The sequence below is a fragment of the Anas platyrhynchos genome, chromosome 4, assembly GCF_047663525.1.
Source record: "Anas platyrhynchos isolate ZD024472 breed Pekin duck chromosome 4, IASCAAS_PekinDuck_T2T, whole genome shotgun sequence".
Classification (NCBI taxonomy): Eukaryota; Metazoa; Chordata; class Aves; order Anseriformes; family Anatidae; genus Anas; species Anas platyrhynchos.
In genome coordinates, this window is record NC_092590.1 from 20,815,850 (window position 1) to 20,838,361 (window position 22,512).

The 22,512-nt window shown below is 39.4% G+C and overlaps 1 protein-coding gene across 8 annotated transcripts in view; it reads left to right on the plus strand.

Annotated features, from left to right (window-relative positions):
* The first annotated feature begins 6,877 nt into the window (after window positions 1-6,877).
* MICU3 (mitochondrial calcium uptake family member 3) overlaps window positions 6,878-22,512 on the plus strand; it is a 48,617-nt gene continuing 32,982 nt past the window's right edge. For 4 of the 8 annotated variants that reach the window (XM_038178473.2, XM_072037152.1, XM_038178474.2 and 1 more), the window contains exons 1-4: window positions 6,879-7,198; window positions 17,092-17,245; window positions 21,526-21,557; window positions 22,399-22,477. In XM_038178473.2, the coding sequence (XP_038034401.1) occupies window positions 6,911-7,198; window positions 17,092-17,245; window positions 21,526-21,557; window positions 22,399-22,477 (553 nt within the window). In that variant the 5' untranslated portion in view covers window positions 6,879-6,910. Of the gene's footprint in view, window positions 7,199-17,091; window positions 17,246-21,525; window positions 21,558-22,398; window positions 22,478-22,512 lie in introns of all 8 variants that reach the window. The other 4 variants (XM_038178476.2, XM_038178477.2, XM_038178475.2 and 1 more) reach the window with 2 other exon arrangements.

Sequence of the window (22,512 nt, forward strand, 5' to 3'; positions counted from 1 at the left end):
CCGCACACACACACGGGTATACACACATACATATGGACATACATATATACACGTGCACACACACATATGTGCGCACATACATGCAGACACATCAAACATGCATGCACATATACATGTACATGTACATATACACACTTATATACACATATACACACACATATACACACATATACACTTATATGCACATATACACATACATATACACACATATACATTTATATACACGTATACACACATATACGCACACACTTATATACACACATACACACTACATGTACATGCGCACACATATACACATGCACAGGTGCCTTTGATGCTGGTGGACAGTGCCCAGCCCAAGGCCAGGACCTGGGCAAGGACCAGGAATCAGGGCTAGGACTCGGACTCAGGACCTGGACCAGGACCATAATCAGGACCAGGACCAGGACCAGGATCAGGAAGAAGACTGGGACCAGAATCAAGACTGGGACCGGAATCAGGACCAGGACCAGAACCAGGACCAGGACCAGGATCAGGACCAAAACCAGGACCAGAACTAGGGCCTGGACCAGGATCAGGAACAGGACCAGGACCAGGAACAGGACCACAACCAGGACCAGGACCAGGACCACAACAGGAACCAGAACCGGGATTAGGACCAGAATCAGGATCAGGACCAGAATCGGGACCAGGATCAGAAACAGGATCAGGACCAGAACTAGGTCCGGGTCCACAGCGTGGCCCGTGTGGGAGCTGCTGGAGCATTACGTGGACAGGTGCAAGGAGAGGCAGGAGGGAAGAAGGAGAAAGGGCGTTACCTGAGGGTTAGACCTGCCCAGACACACATGAAAGAAAAAAAACACAAAGATCTGACAGCTTTGCTCCCTGTTTCTGAAACGCTAATAAAATGTACATGCATTACCCTTTCCTTTTATCACTTCAGTTACAAGGAGGGGAATTTTTAAAGAAATTGGCATAGTCAGGGAGGTGTTTTCCCCTCTGCAAATTCTCCCTCAATTTAATTTATCATTAACATGACATGAAACTGATCTATGGCGTTTGTATATCAGTCTTAAAAACATAAATGAGCAGGCACGTGGTTTGTAATAAATATTTTCAAAGCTTGCACCCATGAAGAAACAGAGCAAGAGATAGCCCATCTAGTCCATCTTCCTTGGGGTTTTGCAATGGGACCGTTACCAAAGTCTGTGAGTGCCACAAATTAATGATCATGTCATATCCAAAAAGCTCCCTGTTATCTTTTCTACGATGTATTAAAAAATGTGGGACCTTGTTGTCCTGTTCCAGCAGAGCATATGCATTTTTCAACACAAAAGCAAAATGATTCACACAGGCAAATTTATTTGTGGAACACATTAATTACTAACAATGATAAAGCAATGGTGTATTAAAACTAAGAACTCATCTTCTGCCTTTTGTGCTGTTATTTTCTATCATATCTAATGAATTTTAGGGCTCAAACTGCATGTCTCATCTTAGTGTTCAAGATGCACAGTGCAATTCCTTGCCAATGTTAAAACAAAGTTTTAAAGTACGAAACGTAAAGATCTTTTGCAGTTAACTCTCTCAGAAGTTTGAGAGAATTGCTTGGCGGTCTAAGGTTTCATTTAAACAAAAAAGTTGTAGAGAATCATGAAAGATTAGTTCTCCAGTCTTGCTCCATGGTCTTTTCAGTCACCGTCTAAATCTGGGAGATCAAATGGATTTGACTGCTTAGCTTTATTTGCTGTGGAGAGTATAGGGCTAATTAATTGGCAGGTGCTTTAAAGCAGGTAATGCTACACCTTTTCATCATTGCAGTCCTAAGTACTGCCCCTGTGTGCACCTGAATTATAAAAAGGCTGCTTTAAAGCAAGTGATTTACTGTGGAGGGATTTAAAACTGAAAAAACTAACGCTAAATACAATGATCAGATAAATCACCTCAGAAGAGAGCACGGGCAGACCTGCTCTGAAGGCAGTTACAGATAGATGTTATATTATTTTACCTTTCAGATAACAGGAGCCTGTCATGTGGTGGGACCCAAAAATCCACCATAATCGAGATTTCAAAGCACATCTGTGTAAACATTATCACATCAGTGTAAAACATCAACCAATGAGCTTTCTCTTTGAACCAAATCTACTTAATTGCAGTGCTAAATCAAAGAAATAGATCAAAGTTGAATAATCTATATGGCACCTATTTCTCAAGTAGCCTGTATGCTGATTTCTCAAATATACCTGAAACGTTTGAAACACGCATCAAGCATTTTTATTGACGTGATGGGTAGGTCAAGATCAAACTGTAATTAGTTCATCACAGCTGCTAAGTTGCAGGACATGCACTCGGATGGTACAGCTAAATATATAGGAGGTGTATTCTGAGCCAAAAGATGCCTCGTTATGGAAAATGTTTCTGGGTCCCAGCGGTACTCCCCAAGCCCTACCAAGCAGAGGGCTCTTCTGCTTAGATAGCACCGAATGGAGGAGGGTTTTTCTGAAAACAATATCCTCTGCCGTCATCCACTGGAAGACCCTTATGGCTAAATCTTTCCTGTTATATAGTGGAAACATTTTCTGTAGAGTGGAATATATAATGCTGATCTGTTCCGAGTGGAGTCTTTAATGTCTGGGCACTGAACCGGTTATGCTGTTTTATAAAGTACGAGAAAAGAAACAAAAAGATAAGAATTTTTTTTGTTGTTTGCACTAGTCATGTGACAGGAAAAGATAACACTGTAGATTTTTTTATGCACCTTCTGAGACTATACCATGGGAAGTTAAATAATTTTGAAGAGTGTTTTTACAAGAGTGCATTATTGAACTTAAAGTATACAGTGCAATCTAATCAACGTTACGTATACTTCCTAAAGACTGCACTTTCAGCGTCGTTGAACAAATACATATGTGGTCAAGTTTTTATTTCCATAGCGAGTAGCTGGGGCTTCTATAGACAATATAATTACTGTACATTGCCTAAGAATAGCATATTGTCACAGAAAAAAACTAGTGGCTATCAAGGAGAAAACAACACACCAAAATCATTGATATGCATACATATGCATAGAGAGAGAGTTCTATGTATCTATCAGGTTGGTCAGAAAACCTTGTAAAACGTTGTCCTGCAATGTATTGTGCCGTTATTAATTTTAGAACTCCATTACAGAAGTGCCATGCCAGCCATAAAATTGTAATCATATTATAAAATAACACTTAACAGAACAAAGGGGGCAGGTGGGTCATGAGTACACAAGAAAGCAAACACTAGGTGGAACAAAAAACACGGAGTAGAACATGAAGAAATTTGTCCAGCTGAAGACATTTGTGTATCATGGTCATTTCCAGACTATTCCTAGTCTGGGACCAGAAAACATGGTTGGCTGATTTCAACAAGAACAGGATGAAGCTACAGTGACAGCCTTATGGAGTATTGCAAGTCTGAGTGAAGTAAGGTGTATTCTTATACAGGATTTACTAGGAAAAAAAAAAAAAAAAAAAAAAAAAAAAGAACAAGATAACTTTCAAGGCTATATGTATAAATAGGGTCATAATCTGATGATGTAAAACCTTTAAAATGCAATACGCATGGACTTAAAATACATCCAGAACCTTTTCTTCTGAATTGCTGAAGTTACAGGTATGTATGCATGTATGTATACATATATATATGTGTGTGTAAGTATATCTATGTATAATGAAAAAACCCAGAGGAGGTAAAAGTAATGCTGAAAAAAATAATTTTCCTATAGAAATTAAGTTCTACCTTTCTGGCGCCTTCATTTTTCTGTTTGTTTGTTTCTTGAGTGAAAACAGAAATTCTCAGAGCTTTTTAAGATTCATGATTTTATTGCCCATGTGTTTGTAGGTAAACTCTCATGTAAGTGGAGTGGGATAGAGAAGTTACACAGTGAGCTACCTAGATAGCGAGGAACCTTTACATCCAGTTACATCCACAGAGAATGGACCTTTTCCATATATATCAGCGTCCAAATGTCTTGCTTGACAACTTTCATGTTAGCTCTCTAAGCGGATCACTAAATAAAAAGCACATAGATTTAGATGGTTTCTGAACCTGCGCACATAGGATTATGTGCACAGACAGGTTACAGTTTTTGACTTACTGCACAAATAAATTGTGCTGTTGTTCTTAAGCAAACACTTCACCAGGGAAGTTCTAACATACCCAGACATAAGTATTTACAGATGTTTATTGGTTTTTCTGAAGTGAAAAAAGAAAAAAAAAAAAAAAAAAAAAAAAGATTAGCCTAAAGGTGTTATTGAAAAGTCATTAAATTGTGGCTAATCAATTTCAGGGAAACAATGTGATCAGGGGGGTAACTCATGGTAACTCTTGTCTACAGTTTTAAGCAACTGATCAGGCATTCAGCAAACAGGTCTACTTTGGGACACTACACTGACCAAAAGATTTCTTTTTCAGTAAAATGGAAAAAGCAAGACTATTTCTAAAAGGTAATTCCATTGCTGAATGATGTCTCCTACGAATGCAACTAGAACTGAAGAGCCAAGAGGCACATTCTACAAAACTTTCCAAATTGAATGCTTAGTCATGCAACTGCTGAAAAAATACTTGAGTAGACAATTTGGTAGACAACTATATTGCCTTGACACCTGAATACTGTCCTTGTATCATTTAGTACAGAAATGTAGCTCAGATTTGGAGACAAGCCTTTCACTCTGTTAACACACATACACTTACAAACAAAGCAGTAGACATTAAAAAAATATTTACTTTTTAATACATGAAAGTAATGTAAACTGGCTAATGAATTGGCTTACGGTATTCTAAAATATCAAAAGAAATGCAGTGACTATCATTCACCCCAGATACCAGCTTTTCCAGACCTATCTTGGTGGTAAATCAACCTTGGACATACATACATTTGTACAAACTGACAGGTTGCCTGTTGTCAAATAGAGACATAATTCTCCCTTGATGGATTATGGTAACCACTGGACATTTTCTTAGAAATTGAAAATGCACAAATGCCTTAAACATACTAAAGTGTTTATTTATGCATTTTCTGAATTACAATTACGTAACAGATTCACATCTTGTTCATAGTAAAATACAAACCCAGCAAAAATTTAGAAAAAAAAATATAAATAAAAACAGAAACTTGGGAAGAGCATACTTATAACAATTAAAGGACAAAAAAATTGAGGTTGCACTTGACCATTGCAAAGAATGCCATAAGGTGTGCTGTGACTTGAAACGGATGGTCAGACCAGATGATCTTGGAGGTCTTTTCCAATCTTAATGATTCTATGATTCTATGTATGCAGCTTATGGAAATTTCAATGCAGTGTAGAAGGCAATGCAGGTTGTACCATGGAAAATGATGCATCATGAAATGCTTTACAAGGTCATGGCCCATCAGCTCCAAGTAGGGACAAAAGCACGTGCTTATTATTAAGAACTGTTCTTTAATACTCGGTTATGTTTGGGGGTTGACATGGCTGCAGATATGGCAAGTGTTTGTGGTTTCCTTCGGGGGCTGATGAGAAGGCCTCAAAACACGAAGTTACAAAGGGTAGGAGAAACTCAAGTCTGAGGTCACTTTGAGAGGATCAGTATAAATGCTTGAAAGGTTGTGGGAGAATCTCACTTTTCTGAAGAGAACCTGAAATATAGAGAGAGTTATTGGAGGAAGAGGTCAGATAGACGTTGGGAGGGCAGAAATTTCTAGCCTACTGGTATTTAGGGAATTAAGTAATTAAATTGGGTCCCAACTAAACAACATATTAAACACTCAAAGAAAAGGAACATTACATGGTTCAGTCAATGTTAAATGACAGCACTGCTCTTTGATGGTTAGTTGCTTAGCTCCCTGCTTCACATTTCACTTGCAGAAACTGTTCCTCTTGTAAACAAGTGCCTCCTATGGACACTTTACAGCACGGTTTCAAAAAATTATGGAATGCCAGCTTCCATTAAATTTGAAAAACAATGACTTGATACGCTAAGTACGTCACAGGCAACACTGTTTAATTCCAGTTTATCTGAAACAAGCCTCACATTTTTAGTTTCAGCAGGCTGCAGATTTTTGTGTAGCTGGTACACCCCCAAGAGTTTCCAATGTTTTAAATGGATCTGGACATTGGTAGGTTTTAAGGGACTGATGGACTCACAGCAGTCTTCATTTTAGTAAGGATAACTAAGGTCGGTGCATATTTTTGACTCAGCAGTAAAAGTGAACAATTTTGATGCTCTTGTCACCTCTAGGCTTCATGCTTGTGACACAAATGAGGTATAGTTGGAAGTAGGGGAGGCCTCATGGTGGCCTGCAGCTCCCTCAGGAGGGGAGCTGAGGGGCAGGCGCTGAGCTCTGCTCTCTGGGGACAGCGACAGGACCCGAGGGAACAGCATGGAGCTGGGACAGGGGAGGGTCAGGCTGGGGGTTAGGGAAAGGGTCTGCACCCAGAGGGTGGTCGGGCACTGGGACAGGCTGCCCAGGGCAGTGGTCACAGCACTGAGCCTGCTGGAGTTCGAGAAGCATTTCGACACTGCTGTCAGACACACGGTCTGATTTTTGGGTCCTCGTGGGTCCCTTCCAGCAGGAGATATTCTGTGATTCCATGACTCTACACCACAACGCCCACGAATAAGCTCCGTCCCCACTCCGGGCGGTTTCCACGCCACCCTGCCGCTTCGCCCTAAGCAGCCCGGCTCTGTGCTCGCAGCCCACCACGGGCACAAACCCCTGCGGCTGCCCGGGGCCGCCCCTCGGCCACCTCTCGCTATGAGCACAGCGCTCGGACTGCCAGGGGCGCCCGGTACCGACGGGGGGGGGGCTGCGGGGCGGTGTCGTGCCGCTTCCCCACCCCTTCCCCGCTTCTCGCGAGCTTTCCCCTTCTCCTTCTCCCCCTCGGGGGCTCCGTGAGCCCGTCAGCGGGGCGGAGCCGCGGCCATGGCCGCCCTGCGCACCCTCCTGCGGTGGCGCCGCCGCTTGTGCCCCGCGCCCGGCGCCCAGCCCGGCCGGCGGCTGTGGGCAGGCGGCGGGGCCGGGGCGAGGCGGGGGCGGCGGGAGCTGGGCTGGGCGGCGGCGGCAGCGGCGGCCGGAGCGGCTGTCGCTGGCTACGCGGGGCACCGGCTGTCCGAGCGGCGGCGGGAGCCCCCCGGGGAGCCGGCAGCCGCCGAGGCGGGCGGAGCTCGGGCGCTGCTCCCCATCCCGGTGGCGGCCGCCGCCAAGGAGACGGTAGGTTGGGAGCCGGGCCGCTGCAGGAGCCTGTCCCGGGGCGAAGGGGATGGAGGAGAGGAGGATGGATAGGGCGGGGGGCTGCCCTGCCTCCCCCGGGGGTGCCCGCTGGGCACAGCCAGCGCCTGGAGGCTCCGGCTATAAACGGTCTTCGGAGCTCTTAATCACCTTCTTTTTTCCTTTTATAAGATATTGTTCTGTAAGGGGAACCGCTGCTGGTAGCACTGAAGCTGCGGTTTGCGCAGAACTTGGGTGCTTGCCGCAGGTGCGGTGTCAAGGAGGAGTCGGCATCCCCTCGGAAACTGAAGTTTCCCCCCCCCATTGGGAGAAAATCCTGCAGGGTGCTGTGCTTAGCATGTGGTGGTGATGTCTGGCTGTCTGTTTTTTCGTTCAAAGTTACAGGCTTGTTAAAATGGCAAGAGCCGTGGTTAGGTGGTTTGGCGGGCTGAGGGCTTCTGAGGTTGAAAATCAGCGGTGCAAGTGGCCCGCTCTCTGTACGTCGAGTTTAACTTATCATATGTGCGGGCACGGGCTCTGCCTTTTTGCAGTGGAGGCCTTAGGCTCCGTTATGAACACTGGTAGCAGTTTTGCCTTCGTTATTAGCCAAAAAGCAGTCTCTATAGGCAACATCGTGTATGAACGGAAAGGGAGCCAGATGCTGTTGATTCCTCATCATTATCTTGAGTGTGGTACCAGGGCACAGAGGACCTAAAAAACTCTTTCAGCCTTCTGTGACATTTTGATTGGACAGACCTCTACATCATTTGACCCATCCAGTCTTAATTCTGGGACTTCTTTTGAAGGAAATATGGCTGCTACAACCTTGAAAAATCAGTAAATTTAGTGTGACTTAAAATGGTGAATTTTTTACATGCATAACTTCCAAAGTGTTGAGGTTGCAAAGTGTAGAGCTTAGATGTCAGAACTACGGTTAGATTTGAACCAATATAAGATAATGTAAAATAAAATGTGTCTGCTTTCTATACGCAGAATATTTTTGAATGCTGTAGGGTCGAACACCAGGGAGGGAAAAAATAAGCACGTTCATTTTTTCTTTCTTATTTTTGTGTGCCTGCGTGAAAAGAGGTTCTAATTATTTTGGGTTTCAATTGGGTTAACAATAAAATCTGAAGGAGTAAGTTGAAATGTGTCCACTCAGCTTGTGCAGCCAGACTAAATGCTCAGTGACTGATATATTGGCTTTGTGTTCCATCTTTTATTTTCAATGAGAGTTCTCGTTGATTTCAAGTTGCAGATCTTAGTGGTCAGCATTCAGGGGACAAAACATCCTTTCAATTCTGCCCCCCCTACCCATCCTCTCAAAATGAGGATCAAATAAGTGTGAAAGTTTTAATTTGAATTAATGTATTCTTGTGCTTCATCTATCATTGGCTGTTGCCCTGCAGAAGGGTTTGTGTGGCAGCACAGGAATGCCATAGTTTGATACTGGGTCTAGCTGCTCAGCTACCAAGAGTTGTTTGACCGTGAGCTCGGTCAATCTGTGTGCCATTTATGATTGCCCTCAAGAGTTGTGCCTGCTCTTTCATTACAGGTTTCTAAAATACCTCCGTGAATAAAATACCGTGAATGTTGTTCATCGTATTGTGTGATGGTGGTGTGTTGTTGATAAGCTTCCTTCCAGCAGGATGCCCTTCCCAGATGCTTCTTACTTGGATCATTTGAAGTGGGAGGCAGCTGGTGTCTCTGCTCTTGCTTCCTGGTGCTATAGTGAGCTACAGTAGCTGCTAGAAGGAATTGCACTGCATGATTTTTGCCTTATCTCTGGGGCTTCATGTAACAGATGGGAAGGAGTATTCCATCCAACAAAATGAGTATTTTTGGATGAAGGTTTTTGTATGCTCACAACTTACTTATTAGAACAACCCTTTAAAAGAACAGTCCTGACATCAAAGTGATCACCGCTTGCAAAACCTGTAATCCTGTCCTCAAAACATGGAATTGATGGAGATTCTTAACAAATTTCAAACATTCTAGTGTGTGCAACACAAAGTCCATCTCTTCCCATGTATTGGTTCCATTCAACAAATATCTGAAATATTAATTGACAATGGAAAAAATAGTTAGCAGTTAATGCGCTGTCAACTTGTATCTGAAGACAGTGTCACAATGTTTTCAAATATTAAAGTACTTAAATATTAAAAATGGTCAAGAGAATTCAAGATAGGTATGGATGAGGCAGTCATAGCTAGTCCTTAATTCCCACGTTTTCTTTATTTCTTGAGGTGGCTTTTTGTGGAAGTGTAATAGGCAGAACAGCCTTGTTTCATCTAGGCAGCTCCAGTAGGCGGCAGAATAGGTTTCTGGTCCTGCTAGATACTGAAGAAGATGTCTATGTTTTGTTTTGTTTTTTTAAAACCTACTTTATTGTGACTTTCCAAGAGCAATTTGCAGGCCAGCTGCTTCCAGGTAACATTCACATGGCCTGTGAGAGTTTTGCTTGGTCCTGGTAGTATCGCCACAGGTTGTTTTTCTTCAGGTTCTACCGCAGAGTGCAAATAATGCTTAGGAGTAGTAGAGGAACATTTAGGAATATGATAGTATCATATCCACCTTAGTAATTAGTTGCTTTGTCCTACTCCTTGTGTCTCATATTCACTGGTATGAAACCAGTCTTAAGAGAGTTTTGGGATTGCAGGCCTAACACTGATGATTATGTGGATGTTGATGGGGGTACTTCCCCATTCCTGGCCAGTTCAGAAATGAGGTGCATCATTTGAGAGTAATTGGAAAAAAATCTAAGGCTCCTGGAGAAAGAGAGTGTCAGAATGGGCTGCAGATCTTTCTGTGCTATGAAATGCTTACAGAATGAAACCTGGTGAGAAACAGTTGTGAATTTATGTACAGCCACATAAGAAGTTGTTCTTTGCTAGAAGTCAGATAAATTCTGATATGTGTCACCAACATGGCGCGAATTATGTGGCAAACAGTTTTGCTGTTGAATTCGTTAGCAAAGCCTTCCACTTAATTTCCAGGTCACTTCCATGTAGTTTTTCAGAATCAAGTAAAATTCTGCACCCAGACCTGCTGGTATCATGCCTGAAGGCTTTGGTAAGGACTGGGAGAGCTCCTCTGCGGGTCTAGGAGATGCTTATGCAGAACAGGAAACTCCTTGAGACAACAGTTTTTTTTGATATAGATTCTCTGTACTGACAACTGAGAATGGTATTAACCCCAGAAGAGCCCTGATCCTAAGATTTCAAACAATGTTCTGTTCATGAAGTATTTACCTTGTCAGGACAGCCGCATATCGTGCTTTTTCAGCACAGTATAGCAGTGCTAGTCTTCCAGTTCCTTGCTTCCATATTCATTACTTCCAGTGTCATTTCTTCAGCTTATTAAATTTTTCTTGGAAATATGAATGATGACATAATTAGCACCCCAAAGAGATCTCTTCTGTAATTGCACTGTCGTTGTGTAAAGGTAGTGAACTCCAGGTCCTTATGTTCAGATGTTTTTATGAAGAGCTGCTGAGAATCACTTCCTTCAGAGGTGACTTGGGAATTAAAAGAGAAGTTGAGGGGAGACAGACACAGAGCATTTACTTATCATGATTCCAGGAAAAGGAAGCTGCATGCTTGGGATGTTTCTAGCGGGTTTTTTCCTTCTACCTCAGCAGTACCATGAAACTCTCTCTTTCTCCTTGTGAAAATACTCAAAAGGTCAAGTTTATTTGTAGCAGCACATTTCTGAGTGGATTACATCATATATTTCCAACTCCATGAAATGAAGAAGAGTTTAACTCCAAAAAGTAAGGCAAATGCCCCTAGAGAGTAGGCTCTTCTGCCTGCTCAGAGAGGATGCTGCTTGAAAACGATCCTTTATGCATCTCTTCACAAGGATCACTTGTAGTTAACCTTTTTCCATATGCCTTGTGCATTTCATGCGGGTCAATTGCCAAATGTAGGAAAGTGGTTTGCTCGTTGGCTGATAACATCTGATGCTTTTCACCGTGTAATCACCCTGTGAGGGATAGCGCTTGCCTGCCAGCTGTAACAGAGCCTTGTTGAAGGAAAAGGAACATTTTTCCTCTCAGCATTACTTCTGTGTTTCTCAGGATGTTAAAAAGGGATGACACATGCTTGGGATAGACGGATCCAGCATGTTTCAGTCTCGCACGCGGCGAAGCATATGGACGTGTATGGCAGGGTGTACATGCAGACTGAATCTTCTGGAAGAACTGCTAGAGTTCAAGTAATCTGCCTGTCAAACTTATGTAAGACGGACTGTTGGAGAATATGTCAGTGTAATATTTATTTTGGAGGATTTCTGAAATAGCTGTGCTTATAGATAAACATTGTTACCCCAAGAATTTCCTGTAACAGAATTATATTTGAACAGGGCCCTTTTTACAGCATTTTAAACACATTCCAGCTTCCTATGCTTGTAAATATTTTAATATAATAATGTCCTTATCTCAGAGAAAAGGGATCAACTAACAGAATTGTTGGCTGTGCTACATCTAAGTAGCTGCTAGAAATATAACTTCACTAAGCATCAAAACAATTTTGTCTACTTTGGGGTTTTCCCCACACTGGGAACTTGACGTTTAACCTTTTGGCCACCCAGCAAGAAAACAAAATTGTGCTACTTTTATCTACATGGGAGCATATTAAATAAGCCTGAAGTCAAATATAAGTGAAGGAAGTAAGGAGCAGCATTGCTTTGAAAACCTTTTTATTTTAATAATTTGCACAGATTCTCATTGATGGAAGACAGATTACTTTGCAAGCAAAAATTCAAAGAAACTCACTCACTTGAAATAAATTAAAGATTAAACTACTGTAACATAACATATTTGTGACTGCAAGCGAAAGGTGCTTTTAGTAGCAAATGTTGGCTTCTTTAGTTAAAATAGTATCACCTTTATGTCAGTTGGGAAAAGCAAAAGAACACTGATTTGACTTGGAACACAACAAACGTGTGTCTTTTATGGTACTGTTGGAGCCATTCACTTCATATACATGTACACACAGCGGGTATGTTTTTTCATGTTTTGTAAAATATTTTGCATTAGCTTAGATATTCTTAGGATCTGAAAATTGAAGCGTTGCTACGGGTTTTGATAATAGATTCTTTTGGATTACGTCTTCTTGTAGGCACCAAGTTTTCTAATTTTCAAATAAAAATCCTGTCTCTGGCATTTAAGCTTGTCTCTATGGGAAAAAATAGATCTTTGGCCACAGAATAAAACTTCATAATTACTGACTTAATGTTCTGTGACTAACACTTGGCAAAGGACATTTCTTCTCTGTTTTATAAGAGGAAGGGTAATGACTTCATGCTTTATCCTCTGCACCTTACTTCCACTTACCCTGATCATTACCATTTATTGATATTTTCACATAATTTGAGGTCAGAACTATTGTAATGTTTTAATTACCTTGATGTCACTGTGTGAGTTTGTGTCCTGCGTCAGGCCATTTTATGGCAGTGTAGAGTTACTGCATGGATTTCACTATAACCATCCAGGTTAATTCACATTATACCAAATTCAGACATCACATCAGTGAGGTAAGAGAGCCAGTAAGACAAAATATATGGGACTAGAAATGGTAATGAAACATGCCTTAAGGCAGTTGGAGTAATACATGGAAATCTTTGGTGAGAGCACTGGACTTCTGAGGCTGTTTGGCTTGGCTGTTCTGGCAGACACAGTATGTGAGCTATGAATACAAAATGGGAGTGAATTTGGGACAGTAATTTTGCTTGATAGAAAGCCTAGATTGCCTTCAGTTAAGTTTTTGCTGTGATTTAAGGGAGAAAATACAGGGGTGGTATCACTCTAAAAGAGTCGCTGCATGAAATGTATTCAGAGCTGATTGACTTAAAAGTGCTGAGCGACCTTAACAAAGATGCACTGAAGTTAGAAAGGGGAAGGGCAAAATGATGAGAGGCACAAACTGTTTACAGCTCTTAGTGCTTAGGCTCCTGTGGGAACAGGGAGAAGATAAGACATGGTTTGTGAGAGCTGCTGAGCCTCAGTCTCCCCCCTTTGCATCTACTTGATCAGTTGTGAGATGGAAGGATGGGAATTATGGCTTCTTGGTGTCAGCCACCTTTTTTCCAGCGAGTTCAGTGAAGTAGATTGGTATACATGTACAGATAAACAGGAACTTACCTGCTACGCTTAAAATTAAGATAATACTGCTACCAGGAGGTTCGTGACATTCTGCTCAAAGGGAATTACCATGTCCAGTTTTCAAAAGAACCATAACACGATGCAAGATCATTGTAGTTTGTAGGTAGGATTGCCCAGAGGATTAGTAAACAGAAGCATAAAAAAAAATCTCCCCTCTTTCGTTTGTCAAAGAGATGTACTTTCATGAAAGGTTTTTTTTTGAAGATTGTTCGTAATTACAGAGAGATTTAGTCTGGATAAGCTCATGAAACTTCAAATAGAAATTGGGATCTTACCGAATGCTGTTCACTCCCTCACTAACAGTACCTTTCCTGAGGTATTCAATATCTACTCTCTGTGTCTCGTTCCTGTGTCCACAGGATTTGATACTAGTGCTGTTACAACAAGATTGCCTAACCGGGGTGAAAATAATAAATAAATCAATTGAGAACAAATCATGGTTTCACGAAAATTCTCATACTTGCCCCACTGGATTATAATCTGCTAAAGTTGGGGAGAATATATCGAGGAGGCATTGTGATTACAGGTTGAGAATTCTTTAAATGAATGCCTGTAAAGGTATGGGTTGAGGTAACATTTTAGGATGTCTTGACTTTTTAATTAACATATTAAGTAGTTCCTAACAATAACAGATTCTATGCAAGTAAGTTTCATGAATTAATAAGCAGTAATAGAAGAAGGAAAGCTTTCAACAGGAAATCAGGAAAAAAAAATATTATTCCCATAGATGGTTTTACTTGGCAATTTACTAATGCTTGTGCCTAGAGACTTCTGCAGCCAAACCCTGCCTAGACACTTGGACACTTGATAGGTGAGTCCCGTGATCTGACACAGTAAGTTAAACTCTGTATACAGGGCTTTGTTTGAGTTCATGTTAAATCAATAGCATAAACAGCTTGTTCTGATTCTTTCAGGTGAAACCACAAAGTTCATAATAAAGTGGTATTTATATTCCTTAGACTAAAATTATGCTTAAACCTGTGATTTCCCCACCATGCTAACCTGAAGTAGGTGCAGGTTTCTGCAGGAAGAGGTGAAACTGTCTTTTCCATAAGCTACAGATTCCTCTAGCCTAGGTTTTGGAACAAATACTGTGCTTCGGGAATAGATCCAGGATTTTGCCTGGCTAAGAAATAACACCATGAAAACAAAAAAAATTCAGATCAGTGCCCTTATCCAGTTTGACACTTAGCAAATAGAGCATTTAAGTGCCAGACCAAGCGTATGCAGGGTATTGAGAGGTATGGCTCTCAATGGTGGCCAGCAGTATTTCTATTGGATTACAATGACTTTTAGCCAGAGTGTAAAATACTAGCATTGCTATTTAGCCAGAGGGAAAATGTAGATTGGTGAAAGTGAAGCGGAAACTAAGATTTTGGAGACCAGAATACTGGCATGAATTAAGTCTAAGCGAGTCTTAAAAATTCCATGTTTGCAGTATGTTGTTTTATATTAGTGTAGGGTACTTAAGGTAATGCTAAGATATGCCTGAGAATTTTGCAAATGTTTTTTTAAGTGTCTTGAGGGAAATACTAAGCAGCAGTACCTGAGATGGTGTGAGTTTCCTGAGAACAAAGAAACTCAATATGCTCTCCAAATCTGAACAGTCAAGGTGCGATGGTATTTCTTGAATGTTGTATTACCTACAGATTCTTCTGATTATGCATGATTGATTATGATTGATTACAATTGATTACACATACTGCGCGTGTAACATGGCCTTGAAGCAGTTTCTTTCCTGAAAGTTGACTTTGCAGAGGTACTGCTATATTACTCATGCTTACAACCTGTGTTTATTCAAAAGCGTGTTTGTAATAGTGATAAAATAACAGATGTATCAAAAAAAAGATAGATTATTAAACTTCAAATACAAAGGCAATCAGTTATGTCACTACAAGCTCTACCAAAACAATTGTGTGGTGTAAATCCCACATGAAGGCATAGCTTGAATGCCACTGGACTGTAGAAGGATCACTAAGACTATATTCAAACAGCAATAGCACATATATATTTTGGCTTGAATATGGATTTGTCAGAAGAGAATTCTTTTTTTTTTTTTCCACTCCTCCAGGGAGACCTTAGAGGCTTTCCAGTACCTAAAGGGGCCCTACAAGAAAGCTGGGAAGGGACTCCTTTTCAGGGGGTGTAGTGATAGGGCAAGGGATAACAGCTTTAAACTAAAAGAGATTTGGATTAGATAAAAGAAAGAAATTCTTTACCCAGAGGGTGGTGAGGCACTGGCACAGGTTGCCCGGAGAAGCTGTGGATACCCCATCCCTGGAAGTGCTCAAGGCCAGGCTGGATGGGGCTTTGGGCAGCCTGGTGTGGTGGGAGGTGTCCCTGCCCATGGCAGGGGGGTGGAACTGGATGGGCTTTAAGGTCCCTTCCAAACCAATCCTGTGATTATATGAGTGTGTCATTCTAAAGAGAGTTTGTAGGTCTAGTTGTCAGAATACTTTTTTATTGGTCACATTTAACTGAGTAATCATTTGAAAAAGATAAAACGTGGAAGACTGATTCTCAATCAGAAGTATAGAATACTTGTATGTAGAGCAGTCTACTAAAAATTAAATGAATGTAGAAGCATTTCTATTACAATTAATTTCTGTGACAGTTTTTTGCCATTGAAACTAAATTTGATTCCCTTTTCCTTCTCCCCCCATAGATGCAATAATTTCAGAGGGACTAGAGACAGTCCAGAAAGAGAACTGTGTACTCAGTGGTCTTTTTGTCCTTCTAGAAGGCAGGTTAAAATGTCCAAGGTGAAATATCCAAGTACTAAGACTTATATATGTGAAATGGATTTAGGTGTATCCTTTCTTTTCCTTTTATGAAGCAGTTTGGATTTTATCTTTTTCATCTCTGAAAACATGTTCAAGAAAGATGCAGTTTCTTCAAGCTATTGATTCCATGGAGGAGTTTGCCTGGCTTTGAGATTAAAAAAAGTTTTCAGTTAGTAGTAGTATATTTTCTGTTTGAAGCTTTGACAGTAAAAAATAAAGATATAACAATTTAGAATATTTACAGCTTTGTACTACTAAGTTTAAAAAAAGTGGGATGATGAACATAACAGAATTGGCCAATATCTATAAACCTCTCATGGGTTGTATGAACTCCATGCCATATAATATTTCTGTAGCTCTGGAGAAATAATTCTGCTCTTATTCTGTTCCCTGAGTATGGTAGCTTTGATTGCAGTAGATACTTGAAATAGCAATAATCATAGAAGTCTTACACATTTTAGAAGGTTTACACATTTACTTTTCGTAAATGGTGTTATGGAGGTGTTTTGCCTATTACTGTCAACAGCTGCATTCTACATGAAGAAGCAATTAAAAAAAAAGAAGTATTCAATTTTCTTCTGGAAATGTCAGAAAACTGAAATAATTTTAACACAATCGTTTAAAGTCTGACTGCTCAAGTTACACTGACTTCTTTATTTAAAATTGCCCTCCTTTCTCTGATGCATGAACCTATGTCCTCTCTCCCCCACCCCAAGCTTGAGTAGTGTCAGCAGTTTCACTGCATGAAGATTTATTGCTAAAATTGTAGAAGACTGAAAATGATAGCAGTAAAAATCTTAATTTCAACTCTAACTGTACAAAAATATTTGGTTGGATTTGACTTTATGAATTATCACTTTTACATTTACAGTTTCTTTTTAGCGAATGGCAGTGGCAATTGTAAAACATTACTTTTTGTACGTTAAAATTATTTCCTTTTGTCTTTGAAGGGTACAGAAAGCAGATCAGACCTTGAAGATTTACACCTTTATGCGACACCTCGGGAGCAACGGTTCCGTAGGTTTGCCAGTTTAGAATTTGAAGGACAGCTGTATATGACTCCCTATGACTTCATTCAGGCTGTCACAAACGATGAACCCAAACGTAAGCGGGATTTTTATACTGATAAAATTACTTGAGAAATGATGGTGGTTTATGTTATTTTTCCTTTTAGTTTTGGTTACTACTTTTGTTTCTGATTGTGGTGAAACAATGCTGAACCTTCCAGAATTTTATTTTTAATGGTATCCAAATGCATGCAGACAGCATCCTGATTTCTACTAGATTGTAACCATCTGTATACATTTTTTTTTATTCCTGCAGAAAACATTAGATAACCATTCTTACCCTACAGGTCATACACAGCTTAATGGGCATGAAAGATAAATTCATGTTTACCTTTTGCATTGACACAGTTACAGTTCTGGTTTCTTTCCAAGCAGACCAGTACTGCTGGAAGACTCTTACCTCCTTCTCTGTGTACTTTCTGTGTAAATAGGCAGGCAAGAATCCAGTATTCTAAATAATTTAGGATAGCATTGGTTTGCAATCTCTGTGATCTTAAGTTGTCATCTGGTATCATTTTTGTTGGGGAGAGGGGTTGATTTTTGTTGTTTGGTTGGTTTTGCTCTACAGAGATTCTATAAGCATGTCATGGTTTTCTAAATAACATACTTTGAGCAGGAATTTCAGTCCTTCAGGGAATCTACTTTCTACACTTCCTAGCACTGCATGTTAATTAAATTGATGAAAAATAAAGTAACAACTTCATTTCACTTTTTCTATTTTTTTTTTTTTTGCTTTAATTATCAAAGAGTGACCAAACAGTAAGTGGATGTTACAATCCATTGCTGCTCCAATATGACTTCCTGGCCCTCACGTTTGCAGAGCAGCATTGGTAGCAGCACACAACTGAGAAATGAGAGTATCTCTGCTCAGATGTAACATGTATAATACCTTACCATAGACTTCAGGAAGAAAGATCTATACCACAGAGCTAACACAGAGAGCAGTCAAAAGCAGGTGAAACAGTCGAGGACTGCTTAAAGCTCTCTGCAGATTTTTCCCCATTGTTATGTTAACTGTAATGAAACCAAGAGGAAGGAGTCCAGCCATGGCACGTCCATGATCAAAACTGTAATCTCATAACAGTGAAGACAGAAGTAGTGAAAACTTGCAAAACTTTGAAGCACTTAGCAGGAAGCAAATCTTCATTCCCTTTTTTGCTCTCCATTTGAAACAGAGAAAACAGATTCCTTATCACAAAAAAAAAATAAAATAAAATATAATTACACATCAGCACATTGGATCTACCTACTTTACCCAGATCTCCAGGTCATCCTTTTTTTTTTTTTTTTTGTCACTCGGGGAGTGGGTTTCGATAGCTTTTCCATGGGCAGTGCATCCCATAGCATAGCCATGTATGTCTATGGAGTATTTGTGTCATTTGCGGGGCATCAGTTAAATAGTACACTTTGTTTTAAATTCATTTTACAATGTTTTGACTAGTCTGTCTACACTACATATGTGGTACACCTGTAAGACTTTTCCATGTTACTTAAATTTAGGTTTCTTCCTCCCTCACTGCAAGTATTCAGATGTTTAAAAAATAAAAGTGTTAAGCTTACAAGGATATTCTGTTCTTCTCATGTCAAAAGAGAAGAGATCAGGAACTCAAACAATGAAGAACCCTTCTGAGTTGAGTGTAAACAAATCTTGCTTGTGTCAAAATCCTTCTGATGTATCCAGCTGATCTCAGAGACTAAAGGCAAAACTAACCTGCATGCTTTTAAGTTTTATACACTAGTTTTATAGATTACATGACTAAGATAATTATTTTAAGGGATGGTGTAGGAGGCTGCAACTAAGTAGAAGTGGATGACTTCATTATGGTGGAAGTCATCTAGGATATTTAGGCAGAACAAGGCTGACTTCTTGGACAGAAGGCTGACAAATAGGAAGTAATAAATGAAGTAAATGATATGTACTTACTACCATTTCCAGCCTCTGATCTCTGAATGTTTAGTTTTAAACTTTATACTGCTTTGTCAGTTTGCACATCTTAATTATCTGTCTCCTTATGCTCTCCTAAAGGAAGTAAATAAAGTATTTTTCTGAATAATATAATAATACCTGCTAGAAATATTTTGTAATTTTGGATCATTTTAGTTTTGTTTGAAACTATAAATAGCAGGGTCCGTGCAGGCCAACATACCACAGTGTCTATATCTTGCATAAAAGAACATATGCTTAATTTTTTTTTTTATGGATGAAGACTAGAAAGGTCTTGAATATTGTTAGAAAGCAAAACCGCCCTTTGAAGAGTAATAATAGTAGCTCTTTGTGTCTGCTTTATGGAAAAGCTACTGATACTAGACCTGAATGAGATTTTTTGATGGAGTGAATGCTTCTATTGTGATTGATTTACTTTGGAAATCTTGTAAACCCTACAAAAGTCAAGAGGGTGTTCACTTCCTTTTTTTGATTAAACACTAACTAATATGGTAAGAGTATATTTTTCTTTTATAAAATGTAACTTTTGACTCCAGGCAGCTGGAGTCAAATATGAAATAAATGGTATAATTAACTTTCTACTGCTGCCTTTAAGGTGAAGGCTTTCATTTGGGAAAATATATCTTAATAGTCATGCTTGATACATTTTTACCATCTGCATATGTGTTTATATGTTCAGAAAGTCAATGAAAAGAAGAGGAAATACTTTGTTTTGCTAAAAAGCTCTTGATAACTATAAAAACTTCAGCTTAATACTGAGCTGTAAGAAGTACGTATATAGACAGAAAACTTTACTTGTCTAGAAGGATAAATCTATATATAACATGAGAAATTATCTGGCTGGAAAGCTAGATGTAATTATTCCCCATTTTTTGTGGTAGGCATAAACATACAGCAATTTATGTGGTAAAGGTGGTTGTTTTGTTTTAGTATTTTGAGACAAAGCTTTAATTGACATTAAATAATTAAGCTGAAAAGTATATGAAAAAATTGGATCATGTTATGATGTTGCATGATACAACCCCACCATGTTTGCAGTGGGCTTTGCAGACACTCAGTGCTTTTGCTGAGGTGTAGAACTAAAATTTCAGTCAGTGTCACACTATGAACCAGTAAGAGACCATAGTAGCTTTTGTGTCCTGGTTGTTATTTAATGAAGCGTGGACACCACCATGAGAAAGGGTTTTCTAGTACCAGAGGGTGTTTTGCTTTATAAAAATTAGTCTTTACTAACCAAGAAGATAAGTATTTGACCACATAATCAATTTCTTGTACCTTTGTAAATTCTGATATTTGCAGTGCTTTATCTTAATACTGAATGTGTGCAAAGGTTTGTCTTGAGAGGGTGGTGATGAACATCAAGTTCTGAATTCTTAGGTGGTTGTAGACAACTGTTGTCAAATGCCAGTATCATCCGCTTCTGGATTCTTTCACTTTAAGGCTTCAGGAAGAAAGCATCTGTTCGGTCTTACTCATTATGAGTTTTCAGGTTTAATGAGCAATTTCAGTTCTGAACTCTTCAGCTTTGTTAAAATTACTTACAAAAAATTAGCTCAACAGAGGCTCTAAAAGGGAGCATGAATCTGATCACAGAATCACCTAGGTTGGAAGAGACCTCCAAGATCACCTGGTCCAACCTCTGACCTAACGCTAACAAGTCCTCCACTAAACCATATCACTGAGCTCTACATCTAAACGTCTTTTAAAGACCTCCAGGGATGGTGACTCAACCACTTCCCTGGGCAGCCCATTCCAATGCCTATCAAGCCTTTCAGTAAAGAAGTTCTTCCTAAGTGAAGAAGATCTTAGGAATGGCTGTAAGGAGTCCTAGCTTCTGATGTTGTTTCAAGGACTTTTTTTTTCTATGTATTTGTTTTAAAATATATGGCTAGTGAAGTGAAGCAGGGGCCAGAATCTAGGTTTCCTTTATGGTCAGAATTGTAATACTACCGCTGCTAAATAATGGTTCAGACTATTCACTGATACCACAAGATAACACAAATAATAACACAAATAACACAAATAACATATTTGTTACACAAATGCTCACTATTTCCAGTTTAAAGCTTTAATGATGTGTTTAGGAGATAGGATGCTAAAGTGGAGTTTGATTGAAAATTGTAAGTCTGAGTTGATTCTTGAAAGTTAGGAGTCTAAGTATGTATTAAACTATTTTTTTCTATTAATAAGATAAAGAGATTTTTTTTTGAGCCAGGCTGAGCTCAATTATTTATTATTTATCTCATTAATAAAGTAGGGAAAATATTTCTTGTTTGGCTAGAAAATAGGGATTGTGGATGTAGTATAATTTTAATGACACCATATTGACATAACTAAATTTGGTATATTCATAACTTTGTCTTTTGTTGCAGGTGCTAAAAAGTGGCGATCCCTTTCAAAGCAGGTGGGTAGTAGTTCCTACACTGGAATAATTCCTATAACCATACCTTTTGCTACAACTGTCTTTTTTCATGATGTAAACTTGGTGTTGCAGAAGAAAGGTTTTTCATCCTTATAAAAAAAAATGCACAAATTTTAATTTCTTCTTTTTTGTCACTTCAGACTGTTTGAATCCAGAATCTCAAACATACTTGAGCAGCTGTGCCTGTTACGTTTGGTTTAGTGACTTTCTCAAACCTCTGTCAGTTCCTTCCTCAGCCCATATCTAAGTTTTAGTGTTGAAGTGTAACAGCTGCTGAAATACTCATGCCACTCTAGCTTTTGCTGAAGTGCCTCTCACATTTTAGTTTTTTATATTTGTACAACTGCAAGAAGGCTGTTTCAGTGTCTGTGTATTGAGAATAAAGTACATTCGTATTCATGGGTGAAGTTTGCTTTAGTTTAGGTTGAGTATTTTAAAAGAACAATTGCCTAGAGCTTGTATCAAAACCTCACTGAAATCCAGGGGGGATTCATCTTTGACTTCAGTGAACATGTGCAACAGTGAGTAATTTCAGCAACAATATGTATGTTATATGTCTCTCTCCAATTCTGCAAACACTTAGTATTCATGCAGATTTTTTCTTGGATGAGCAATTCTTGTATTAATCGTGTATTCAAAATTTATGTGTTTGAGTAATTACAAAGTCATTGTGATAAACTGAAGTTAAAGTAAGTGGTAGATTTTCATGGAGTTCCTTTCTTGTCTTTTATGTTGATTTCCTAGCATTTACTCATAATCAGAGAACATCTTCATTTAAATATCTAATTATATTCTTCAGTATTTTTCAAATCTTATTTTTTAGGAATTGAATCAGATCCTTATGGAGACACCACCAGTTTGGAAAGGATCATCCAAACTTTTCCGTAATCTTAATGAGAAAGGTAAGGGATAAGAATTCATTTTCCTGAACCAAATA